The following is a 13,447-nucleotide window of genomic DNA, read 5'->3' as shown; positions in this document are numbered from 1 at the left end:
CCATAACCAAAAATATTTAATTTTCAGCTGTTTGAAGCTGGTGTACAAAACCTAAAGTAAAAGACGCAAAAACTAACCATAAGAACAGGAAGCATAGAAATAGCACACATCTACCGCTTCTTAGACTTGCTTTCCATGAGAATGACTCTATAACTCACTTTTCTATGTTAATTTTTTCAGGTCGCCCAAAAAGTTACATATTGCAGCTTTAAGACTTACTTTAAAAGGGTGAACACATGCCATTTCGGTGCACATCCAAGTCCTATCCTCCCTCAGGTTTTTGGGAACTGGCACTTTTCAGGGGGAGCTTGTCGATCGGCATCTCACAGCCCTCGATGAGCCAATATTTTGGATGCAATCATCAGCAAAACAAACATCAGCAAAACGAACAGTAACACATACAGTTTCCATACACCATCGCACAACAGGTTGAAGTTAAGAGTGGCTTCTTTGCCATCAATAGGTTCCCAAATACGAACGGAGCAATAGACGGCACCCACATCGCTGTAAAATCACCATCCCAAAACGATTTAAACTATGTGAACAGAAAAGGCTTCCACTCTTAATGTGCAGGTGATAGGTTATGTGATGTGCAAAAGACGCTGCTGAATGTGGTGGCCAGGTGGAATGCACCACTCAATCACTATGCAGAACAGCAATGTTGGCCTATACACCTACAAGAGGGAGCTGTTGAGGATGGATGGCTTATTGGTGAGTGTTGCCTACTCATTTTAAGTATATTTTGTCATTGCTAAAGCAACTTGAGTTGTCCTAATGGGCTCCCGAGTGGTGCAGCGGTCTAAGGCACTGCATCTCAGTGCTTGAGGCGTCACTACAGACCCTCTGGTTCGATTCCAGGATGTATCACAACCGGCCGTGATTGGGAGTCCCATAGGGCGGCGCACAATTGGCCTTGCGTCGTCCGGGTTTGGCCGGTGTAGGCCGACATTGTAAATAAGAATTTGTTCTTAACTGACTTGCCTAGTTAAATAAAGGTTAAATAAAAATAAAAAATAAATCTCTTTGTAGCTATGTTTTTATTTTACTGGTCAAGCCACAACTGAGCGAGCCAAATAAAACCTTTTGGTTGTGCTCAATCTCTGACACTAGCACGTCTATTTCAGTCTCTGAAGTGTTTGTTTTTTTTCTTCGCTTTTTTTGGTTGGGGCATTGTATATTCTAGCCAGGTCACTCGTGATACAAGTCAGTATTCGACTACAGACCCGGGTTCGATTCCAGGCTGTTTCACAACCGGCCGTGATCGGGAGTCCCAGAGGGACACAATTGGCCCAGCGTCGTCCGGGTTAGAGGAGGGTTTGGCCAGGGGGGCTTTACTTGGCTCATTGCGCTCTAACGACTCCTTGTGGTGGGCCGGGCGCCTGCAGGCTGACCTCGGTCATCAGTTGAACGGTGTTCCCTCAGACACATTGATGCGGCTGTCTTCCGGGTTAAGCGAGCAGGTGTTAAGAGGTGCGGTTTGGTGGGTCATGTTTCGAGGTGCCTTTTCAGGATTGTGAACTGTAGAGGATTGTAGGATTGTACAGTGACAGATTGCCGTTTAAATCTGTGTCTCCTGCACATCTTAGCCTTCTGAGCTAAAGCCTATAGGCATAAAGTCTCAACTCAAGCAAGGTTAGCTTACTCTTCACGTAAATTTGTTTTACCGAACAACCTCTGTTACATTACCACCAGATGTCTAATCTCTCCCAGAACCAAATCTCGCATACATGCTGGCCAGCTACTACCCAATGTCATCATATCCTGTTGCTGATGTAATATCCTGTCTCTGTCTCGCCCCAGCCGACGTATGTGTCCTCCAGCCACCAGATGTCTCCACCCAGCCCCAACCACACCACCACTAGCAGCAGCAGTAACGGCAGCCTCAGTGGAGAGCAGCTGAGCAAAACTAACCTCTATATCCGCGGCCTACATCCGGGAACCACAGACCAGGACCTGGCCAAACTGTGTCAGCCGTGAGTAGCTAATCAACAAACTACCACCACACAGTAAATCTATGGATCTGTGTAATATGAATGAACTAAGCTAGAAGAGGATAGTGATTGAGGAAATTGTGTTAATGGGGTCCTGAAATAATGCTTAAGGTGAAAAGGGCAAGAAGTGGGTACACAAGTTATCACCAGTCTGTGACCTGTGGAAAGATCAACAGGAGCTTGGGTTGCAACCTCAGACCTTTCAGACTGGCACAACTGAGGGTAGCCCAATAATGGACTAAAGGAGCCTCATGTTACTCCTTATAGTCCAAGGACCTTACATGTTCATTTTAGAGGCCAATTGGCTCTGGAAGCTAAAACAGCCAAATACTCACTAAACGTGAATCGATTCTCAATTGTGGTACGGTTCTAGAAACATAATGACCTCTACTTTCATATCACATAAAAATAATTTCACAAAGGCAAAATATACACTTACTGTACACTGTTTTAACCGGTTTTAACACAGTTGCAGCCGACAGTATTTTTCAGTGACAACTATTGTGGCGTGCGTCCGTCTTCCATTTACACACAGGTGTTTCGGAGATTCAGATAGCTAATTAGCATAGGTACGCCTCCGTCTTCTGCCTGTTTTCCGTAAACAAGCGGAAACCCTAACCCTATGTAGTCATTTTACCTTTTGTTTTTTGGAAATAATTTCTCGCAGATATGAAAGATACGTTCCTTATGTTTCCAAAACCGTACCGCAAGTGATGCGTCTATGAATGCCTTGAACTGAAGGCAGACTTTCCAACAGCAAGCTTACTAAGCATGTTTTGTCTCTCCCCCTGTAGTTAGCAGATTGTAATGGGCTAATGTGATGCAGCTCTATTAACCGTTACAGGATAGGTACTGTTTGGCGTAGCCCAGAGAATTTTCGACCAACATTAACTTGGTGAAACTATCTTCATTCTCGATTCGGCCAAACATGTATCTTCTAAAATGTCCGTGTCCAGTTGCAGGTGGTTCGTTTGAATTTAGAAAATGCTCCGTTATTAAAATAAATACATGTTTTGCTCCATGAAGTAATGCAACGAGGAGCGAGAGTGACAGAGGGGAGGGGAGAGGCGAGGGTGAATGAAGGAGAGCAAGAAAGGGTGGGGAGAGAGACAGGAGAGAAGGAAAGGGAGTGAGGCCCGCTATTTTACAGCTGTCTGGAAGATATGGCTCACATGAGGCTGCCCAACCCTACAGGAAACCCTGCGCCCAGGGGAAAAGGAAAGACAAACAAGGCCAATGGCATGAAGAGGGGGAGGGAGGGAGGGAGGGAGGGGTAATCAGACAGAGGAATATAGGGAGCTAAGGTTTTCTGTATCAGGCTGGTGGTATGTGGGTAGTTATGTTTCTGCTTTGGCTTTTACAGAGTAGATCAAATCACTGCATGAAATTTGCTTTTGAGTAGAGGGCTTTAAAAAAGGTGTACAGTTTTGTGTACCATTATTGACATGAAAATATGCTATGTTAGAAAAAGGCAATAAAATAGGAATGCATGTCGGTAAGCAAAGTCTACTATATATACACTATAAAAGTATGTGGACACCCCTTCAAATTAGTGGATTCGGCTATTTCAGCCACACCAGTTGCTGACAGGTGTATAAAATTGAGCACACAGCCATGCAATCTCCATAGACAAACATTGGCAGTAGAATGGCCCGTACTGAAGAGCTCAGTGACTTTCTACGTGGCAACGTTATAGGATGCCACCTTTACAACAAGTCAGTTTGTCACATTTCTGCCCTGCTAGAGCTGCTCCGGTCAACTGTAAGTTTTGTTATTGTGAAGTGGAAATGTTTAGGAGCAACAACGGCTCAGCTGCGAAGTGGTAGGCCACACAAGCTCACGGAACGGGACCGCCGAGTGCTGAAGCCCTGAGCAGCCACACACAAGCCTAAAATCACCATGCGCAATGCCAAGTGTCGGCTGGAGTGGTGTAAAGCTTGCCGTCATTGGACTCTCTGGAGTGATGAATCACGCTTCACCATCAGGCAGTCCGACAGACGAATCTGGGTTTGGTGGACACTAGAAGAACGCTACATGCCCGAATGCATAGTGCCAACTGTAAAGTTTGGTGGAGGAGGAATAATGGTCTGGGGCTGTTTTTCATGATGTTTCTTAGTTCCAGTGGAGGTAAATCTTAACGCTACAGCATACAGTGACATTCTAGATTATTCTGTGCTTCCAACTTTCTGGCAACAGTTTGGGAAAGGTATTTTCCTGTTTCAGCATGACAATGCCCATCTGCACAAAGTGAGGTCCATACAGAAATGGTTTGTCAAGATTGGTGTGGAAGAACTTGACTGGCCTGCACAGAGCCCTGACCTCAACCCCATCGAACACCTTTGGGATGAATTGGAACACTGACTGCGAGCCGGGCCTAATCGCCCAACATCAGTGCCCGACATCACTAATGCTCTTGTGGCTGAATGGAAGCAAGTGGAAAGCCTTCCCAGAAGAGTGGAGGCTGTTATAGCAGTAAAGGGAGACCAACTCCATATTAATGCCCATGATTTTGGAATGAGATGTTCGATGAGCAGGTGTCCACACACTTTGTAGTGTATGTAGCTATATAGAAAGCAGCAAGGTCTACTGTATATATGTTACTATAGAGAGCAGCATGGTCTACTGTATATATGTTACTATAGAGAGCAGCATGGTCTACTGTATATATGTTACTATAGAGAGCAGCATGGTCTACTGTATATATGTTACTATAGAGAGCAGCATGGTCTACTGTATATATGTTACTATAGAGAGCAGCATGGTCTACTGTATATATGTTACTATAGAGAGCAGCATGGTCTACTGTATATATGTTACTATAGAGAGCTTGGTGATACAGGGAAGAACCTGAATAAAAGTCATGAAATGAATGATGAAATGAAAACTACAGGAAAGAGGGCTCACAGGTTATCAGGAGAAAGCACAGCCCCCTCCCCTCCCCCAATGTGTAGCTGACATAACTCACTAACTGCCAGTTGCCCATGCGAGGTGAAGAGCTCTGAGCTCTGATGGGGGCATCCTTAGTTGAGCAATGGAGGAGCTGGGAGGTCTGACTCCGTAGCTATATAATGTGGAGAGAGGGAGGTTGGAGGAGCAGGAGACTCAGCCATATGTGAGAGAGCAGAGAACAGTGTCCAGCATAGCACAGCGCCCATGGTCAGCTGGAGCCACGCCAGAGTCAGCCACCCAAAGAAGCGCTCTGCGGGGGCTAGGAGGCAGAACACACAGAGCTGGGTTTTAAACAGTATTTTAAATCTTTCAAATACTTTTTCTGTGCTTGATTAGGCTTGCCTGGTGCAATGAAACCAATGGAAGAGTCTCATAAGAGCCCATCTGGCACACAATTGGCATGCGAAATCACACACTCAAATTATTTGAACGAAAACAAATACTGTTTGAACCCATCACTGGGGGTTCTGCCTCCTAGCCCCCGCAGAGCGCTTCTATGGGTGGCTGACTCTGGCTCTGGCCTGGCTCCAGCTGACCATGGGCGCTGTGCTACGCTGGACACTGTTCTCTTCTCTGTCACATATGACTGTGTCTCCTGCTCCTCCAACCTCCCTCTCTCCACATTATATAGCTACGGAGTCAGATCTCCCAGTTGAATGCAATAGTAGACAGGCATCTCTCCATTGCTCAACTAAGGAGGCTAGTAAATACTGTACTGTACACAGCTAGTGCCCAGAGGGAGAGAGCTTGTAGCAATCTTTCCCTCATGCAGTATTCTATGGGGATATCCATTGCTCAACTAAGTAGGCCAGCAAATACTATATAGTGCCCAGAGCAGAGAGCTAGTAGCAATCCGTTTCCCCCATGCAGTTGGCCTATTCTAGGGGTGTTTTTCATGTGCACACAGGGCAATACTATCAATGTATTTTTATTTTTATTTAACCTTTATTTAACTAGGCAAGTCAATTAAGAACAAATTCTTATTTACAATGACGGCCTACCAAGAGGCAAAAGGCCTCCTGCAGGGACGGGCTGGAATTAAAAATAAAAATGTATGTTCATCCATAAATAACTGATGAACGTATTGTTCATGTTACTAGAAAATAATGGACATGTTATGCCGAGGCCTAATGTAACTGACGGCATCCTGCATAGACCAGGAAATGTAACGTGAAATAGTCATGTTACATTGGAGGTCAAATGTATATTACACAAGCTTGCTTTAGAGCACATTTACAGTATGGTGGAGAATGTCCTTTAGCCAATTCTTCAGAGTTGTTTGGAATTGTAGAGACACTGGGTTCGTTCAATCAAACCACCATTGTAGTATATGCAGAATAGGATATTTTGATCTTAGCTTTTAGTAGCCTATTTAAAAAATGTATACAGTGAGGGAAAAAAGTATTTGATCCCCTGCTGATTTTTTACGTTTGCCCACTGACAAAGAAATGATCAGTCTATCATTTTAATGGTAGGTTTATTTGAACAGTGAGAGACAGAATAACAACAAAAGATCCAGAAAAACGCATGTCAAAAATGTTATAAATTGATTTGCATTTTAATGAGGGAAATAAGTATTTGACCCCCTCTCAATCAGAAAGATTTCTGGCTCCCAGGTGTCTTTTATACAGGTAACGAGCTGAGATTAAGAGCACACTCTTAAAGGGAGTGCTCCTAATCTCAGCTTGTTACCTGTATAAAAGACACCTGTCCACAGAAGCAATCAATCAATCAGATTCCAAACTCTCCACCATGGCCAAGACCAAAGAGCTCTCCAAGGATGTCAGGGACAAGATTGTAGACCTACACAAGGCTGGAATGGGCTACAAGACCATCGGCAAGCAGCTTGGTGAGAAGGTGACAACAGTTGGTGTGATTATTCGCAAATGGAAGAAACACAAAATAACTGTCAATCTCCCTCGGCCTGGGGCTCCATGCAAGATCTCACCTCGTGGAGTTGCAATGATCATGAGAACGGTGAGGAATCAGCCCAGAACTACACGATCAATGATCTCAAGGCAGCTGAGACCATAGTCACCAAGAAAACAATTGGTAACACACTACGCCGTGAAGGACTGAAATCCTGCAAAGCCCGCAAGGTCCTTCTGCTCAAGAAAGCACATATACATGCCCGTTTGAAGTTTGCCAATGAACATCTGAATGATTCAGAGGAGAACTGGGTGAAAGTGTTGTGGTCAGAAGAGACCAAAATCGAGCTCTTTGGCATCAACTCAACTCGCCGTGTTTGGAGGAGGAGAAATGCCGCCTATGACCCCAAGAACACCATCCCCACCATCAAACATGGAGGTGGAAACATTATGCTTTGGGGGTGTTTTTCTGCTAAGGGGACAGGACAACTTCACCGCATCAAAGGAACGATGGACGGGGCCATGTACCGTCAAATCTTGGGTGAGAACCTCCTTCCCTCAGCCAGGGCATTGAAAATGGGTTGTGGATGGGTATTCCAGCATGACAATGACCCAAAACACACGGCCAAGGCAACAAAGGAGTGGCTCAAGAAGAAGCACATTAAGGTGCTGGAGTGACCTAGCCAGTCTCCAGACCTTAATCCCATAGAAAATCTGTGGAGGGAGCTGAAGGTCGAGTTGCCAAACGTCAGCCTCGAAACCTTAATGACTTGGAGAAGATCTGCAAAGAGGAGTGGGACAAAATCCCTCCTGAGATGTGTGCAAACCTGGTGGCCAACTACAAGAAACGTCTGACCTCTGTGATTGCCAACAAGGGTTTTGCCACCAAGTACTAAATCATGTTTTGCAGAGGGGTCAAATACTTATTTCCCTCATTAAAATGCAAATCAATTTATAACATTTTTGACATGCGTTTTTCTGGATTTCTTTGTTGTTATTCTGTCTCTCACTGTTAAAATAAACCTACCATTAAAATTATAGACTGATCATTTCTTTGTCAGTGGGCAAATTTACTTTTTTCCCTCACTCTATATACCAAATACCTGTATATAGTTGGAGGAAAGTCTACATAGAAAGATAAGGGGGGGCTCTACTTCCTGTTCTGTCTGGCTCTGTTAGCACAGTGCAGGTTGAGGAACAATGAGAGGTTTGTTTCACAAGGATATCAACACCTGGGTTATCACACTCTCTCAAACACTCTCAGGGTCTATCACACTACTACCACTTGCTGTATTCTTCATAGATTCACTATATCAATCCAACAATATCATCATCAGCTATATGGATTTTCAAAACACCTGTCTCCTTAACAAGTATTATGTTCATATACTGTAGTAAAAGGTATGATCGGTGCTGAGAGAGAACAAGGGCAGCCCTTACTCGGGTAGCTATGCTAGGTAGATAGAGGGGCAGTAGGACCCAGAGACGAGGCTCTGTTCTGGCTGTTGTGTAGCCCAGAGAGAGTGTGGCTGTGGATCTCAGCCAGCCAGGGTTGCTTCTACAGCACAGAACAGCACAGCCAAGGCAAGGAGAGAGAGATCAAGTTTCAGAATAGCACAGCCAAGGCAAGGATCGAGAGATCAAATTTCAGAACAGCACATCCAAGGCAAGGAGAGAGAGATCAGGTTTCAGAACAGCACAGCCAAGGCAAGGAGAGAGAGATCATGTTCCAGAACATGCACTGCCAAGACAAGGAGTGAGAGAGATCAAGTTTCAGAACAGCACAGCCAAGGCAAGGAGAGAGAGATCAAGTTTCAGAACAGCACAGCCAAGGCAAGGAGCGAGAGATCAAGTTTCAGAACAGCACAGCCAAGGCAAGGAGAGATAGATCAGGTTTCAGAACAGCACAGCCAAGGCAAGGAGAGAGAGAGATCAAGTTTCAGAACAGCACAGCCAAGGCAAGGAGAGAGAGAGATCAAGTTTCAGAACAGCACAGCCAAGGCAAGGAGTGAGAGATCATGTTCCAGAACATGCACATGCCTAGAGAAATGCAGGGAGCTGAGACCACCTTGCTGTAGTGTTGGCTCAGAAACAGGGGAGATGGTATAGCTAGGTCTACAGTACACAGAGTTGGTAGACAGCAATCCAACTACAACAAACTAATGATCAATCATGCATTGGGTGTTTTTTTATAAGCTAGGTCTACAATATTCATTACTAGACAGCAATAGCTATAGGCCCTATGTTCCTCTGTATAGCTAGGTCTGCAACGTTACTAGACAGCCATGTAAAGACCCTATATGTTCCTCCTGAAACCTAGATGGTTAAGTAAACATTTCTGTAGTCTTTGTGCATAGAGTTCTATGGTTTGTTAAACTTTGAAATCAATGTTTTTTGTTTGGGATACATTTTAAAGTGAAAAGTCTGAGTCACAGCGTAATTCCGTTACCATGGAATTGCCCATGAGTAAGATAGCAATGTATGGTTGCTCAGCAACAGAGGGAAATCATATGGGTTTATTTATATTCAGAACTAAACAGTGTGTAATTGCTCATCTACAATTTCCGTTCAGGACATGCAGTCCTGTGATGCTGTCTGAAAATGCAAGTCCGTTCATTTTTAATACAACAACAATCCAATTCACTGTGTGCTCCGTCTTGAGATGACAGGGTTATGATGTGCCTCATAGACATTGATGGAGTGATGTTGGATTGAGTAGGATGTGGGATTCCTTAAGGGAATTAGTCCACTGGTTCTACTCTCTACCACGTTCCACTTCTCAAAACATTTATCTCCACAGTTCAATTAGTTCAATTCACATAGCATAATCACTTTGAACTAGATTAGACCCCAACACCTTTATAATACCTCAATCCTGTCAACTTTGCTAAAATGGTCTGTATAGTAGAAGCATTGTTTTGTCCACAGAAACCCTGACCATCCATCCACCTTTGTGTTTTACAGGTATGGGAAAATTGTGTCCACTAAAGCCATCCTGGACAAGACCACTAACACATGCAAAGGTGAGGAGAGGTGTTTTGTGACAAACACACACACACATACACACACACCGCACCTATATGTGGATGTACAGTACCAGTCAAAAGTTTGGACACACCTACTCATTCAAGGGTTTTTCTTTATTTTTACTATTTTCTACAATGTAGAATAATAGTGAAGACATCAAAACTATGAAATAACACATATGGAATCATGTAATAACCAAAAAAGTGTTAGACAAATCCAAATATATTTTATAGAACAGCTCAAATAAGCAAAGAAAAACAACAGTCCATCATTTCCAGATGGGATGGCGTATCGCTGCAGAATGCTGTGGTAGCCATGCTGGTTAAGTGTGCCTTGAATTCTAAATAAATCACTGTCAGTGTCACCAGCAAAGCACCCCCACACCATCACACCTCCTCCTCCATGCTTCACGGTGGGAACCACACATGTGGAGATCATCAGTTTACCTACTCTGCGTCTCACAAAGACACAGCGGTTGGAACCAAAAATCTCACATTTGGACTCATCAGACCAAAGGACAGATTTTCACCGGTCTAATATCCATTGCTCATGTTTCTTGGCCCAAGCAAGTCTCTTCTTATTATTGGTGTCCTTTAGTAGTGGTTTCTTTGCAGCAATTCGACCATGAAGGCCTCATTCACGCAGTCTCCTCTGAACAGTTGATGTTGAGATGTGTCTGTTACTTGAACTCTGTGAACCATTTATTTGGCCTGCAATCTGATGTGCAGTTAACTCTAATGAACTTAGAACTCTGCAGCAGAGGTAACTCTGGGTCTTCCTTACCTGTGGCGGTCCTCATGAGAGCCAGTTTCATTAATGCACTTGAAGAAACTTTCAAAGTTCTTGAAATGTTCCTTATTGACTGACCTTCATGTCTTAAAGTAATGATGGACTGTCGTTTCTCTTTGATTATTTGAGCTGTTCTTGCCATCATATGGACTTGGTCTTTTACCAAATAGGGCTATCTTCTGTATACCACCCCTACCTTGTCACAACACAACTGATTGGCTCAAACGCATTAAGAAGGAAAGAAATTCCACAAATTAACTTTTAACAAGGCACACCTGTTAATTGAAATCCATTCCAAGTAACTACCTTATGAAGCTTGTTGAGAGAATGCCAAGAGTGTGCAAAGTTGTCATCAAGGCAAAGGGTGGCTACTTCGAAGAATCTCAAATATAAAATATGTTTTGATTTGTTTAACACTTTTTTGGTTACTACATGATTCCATATGTGTTATTTCATAGTTTTGATGTCTACACTATTATTCTACAATGTAAAAAATAGTAAAAATAAAGAAAAACCCTTGAATGAGTAGGTTTGTCCAAACTTTTGACTGGTACTATATGTCACACAAAGCTCAAACATTGTGTGCAAACATCCCAGACAGCGCCCGTCTGTTTATTCTCAGCAGGTGTGTCATGATGTAACAATAACGCCACTGTGGGCAGCGTAGCATTGGTTACATAACTCCACATCTGGCCACAGTAGAGGGATAGACTAGTATTCTAAACCTGTTTCTGTTCTTTAACATGATCCCAAACCTGCATTCAAAGCGTACCTATTGGAAGTGTACTGTACATTACCTGGGTAATGTACAGTAGTACTTCCAGAAGTTGATGTCAGGCATAAGATAAGATAGTACTTTAAAGGGCCAGGAGATTTTCATTACCCTTCACCTGTCCAGGAACAACTATGGGCCTTAGCTACAGTCTAATTAGTGCCTGGAGTTTTCACAAAACTCCTGCCCCTAGTCCTGTTACTACATTGTGTATTTCTCAGTGTCACAACTCAACGTATGTCTGTCTGTCATTGTCTCTGCAGGCTATGGCTTTGTAGACTTTGACAGTCCGTCCACGGCACAGAAAGCAGTGACAGCACTGAAGGCTGGTGGAGTCCAGGCTCAGATGGCTAAGGTAAGACATCTCCTCCCCTCTGCCTACGAGTGTGTTTGTGTGTGTGGACTTGCTTGTGTATGTATGTGTGTGTGCACCAAGTGGTGTGTGTCTTAGAGAGGTGCTCAGGGAGTGTGTCCCAGGCAGGCAGCTCCTGCTTCCTCAGCACCTTGTACAAAGGGCTAGCCTGTTCTCCTTGGTGGTGAGGCAGGAGGCTGAGTCACTGTCTGAGCAGCTCTCTCCCCCAGCCTTCCATGCCCAGTCACCAGGGCCCAGCGCCCAGGGCCCAATGCCCAGGGCCAAGCCATGAGCCTCGTCCCACCAGCCGGCCCCTCGGCACAATCTAAACCCACACACTTGGCAACCACACACACTCACACGCAATTCTAACCTCAGCGCCACATCATCAACAACACACACCAAACACACACTTTGCAACCACACACATACTGTTCCAACCATCACCGACACACGCCAAACACCACAGAGAAGCTGATCTTCCCTTGTGCTGGATCATTGACATTCACACAAGGGTTCTCACTAGGGTTACAAAATTCCGGGAACTTTCAATACATTCCCTGGTTTTCCAGAAATCCTGGTTGGAGGATTCCGGATTTCCTCCTTATTCCGGGCATCCTTTTTTTGCAGCCATAGTTCTCGCATACCGAATAACCCATATTTCAGTCTGTCTGTCTGGCATTCATTGGGAGGTTTACAACCGCATTGTTCATTGTCATTCACAGTCATTCCTGGTGCAATTCTCATCTGCTCTGTTCTGATCCTGTGTGTGTATGTGTGTTCCTCGTGGGCTGTGTGTATGTGTGTGTGTGTGTGTGTGTGTGTGTATGTGTGTGTGTCCCTCTGTGTTCCTCATAGAGAGGAATCACCTTCACTACAGGTCACAGTGATTAGACTATGAATAATTCATGATGTAGATTAATCTGAAATGCATTTTATAGCGTTTTAATCACATTGGCACACTAATGAATATGTTAAACAGTTATGGTTGAGATTCAGATATGCTATCATACAGCTATCTTACTTTGCTGTTATTCCAATTCAGTTTGTTTGGGCAGGCAGGTAGCATGCTGAGTAGATGTGGAAAATCACTTGAATTAATCAAAAGCATAATTCAGGTATTTCAAGAAAAAAAAAGTTTTTCAGAGGACTTCTTGGCTCTTTGAGTTTCAGATCGTATTTGTCATAGCTGCAGAGCGTTGGGCCAGTAACCATAATATTACTGATATATGCAAGCCAGAAGAGCTAGTCCCTGCATATGAATTCAAGGTCAGGATTATGCATTTGACTGACACATTTTGTCATGCCCTGGTCAGATCCCCATTGGGAAATTAATCAGAATGATTTCCAAACGTCTCAGAAAGGTATAATTCTCCAGATCAAACAATCATTGTAGAGACCATCTGTGGAGACTCAGAGCCCATTGCATTGTAATTATACTGTGATATCATATTACATGACTGAAGCATGAACCCTCGGTCCTGTTAACACAGCTAGTCTAACACAATGGACCTGTCTTCTCTCTCCTCAGTGACTGGCTGTCTAATAACGTGTTCAAGAGAGAGAGAGGGAGTGAGGCAGAGAGAGGGGGGGTTAAAGAGAGTGAGGCAGAGAGAGAGGGAGAGAGAGAGAGGGAGTGAAGCAGAGACAGAGGTGGTTAGAGAGTGAGGCAGAGAGAGGGAGTGAGGCAGAGAGAGGG

At 44.1% G+C, this 13,447-nt stretch overlaps 1 protein-coding gene across 1 annotated transcript in view; it reads left to right on the top strand.

Moving 5' to 3' along the window:
• Window positions 1-13,447, top strand: part of LOC311148152 (RNA-binding motif, single-stranded-interacting protein 2-like) — a 34,367-nt gene that overhangs the window by 10,449 nt on the left and 10,471 nt on the right. Inside the window, exons 2-4 of the mRNA XM_084185043.1 lie at window positions 1,801-1,973; window positions 9,773-9,831; window positions 11,660-11,751. Of these exons, the coding sequence (XP_084041169.1) occupies window positions 1,801-1,973; window positions 9,773-9,831; window positions 11,660-11,751 (324 nt within the window). The remainder of the gene's footprint in view (window positions 1-1,800; window positions 1,974-9,772; window positions 9,832-11,659; window positions 11,752-13,447) is intronic.

This window comes from Coregonus lavaretus, assembly GCF_964263955.1.
Source record: "Coregonus lavaretus genome assembly, chromosome: 20".
NCBI lineage: Eukaryota > Metazoa > Chordata > Actinopteri > Salmoniformes > Salmonidae > Coregonus > Coregonus lavaretus.
Note: the sequence above shows the minus strand (reverse complement) of the source record. Positions and strands in the feature narration are given on the sequence as shown.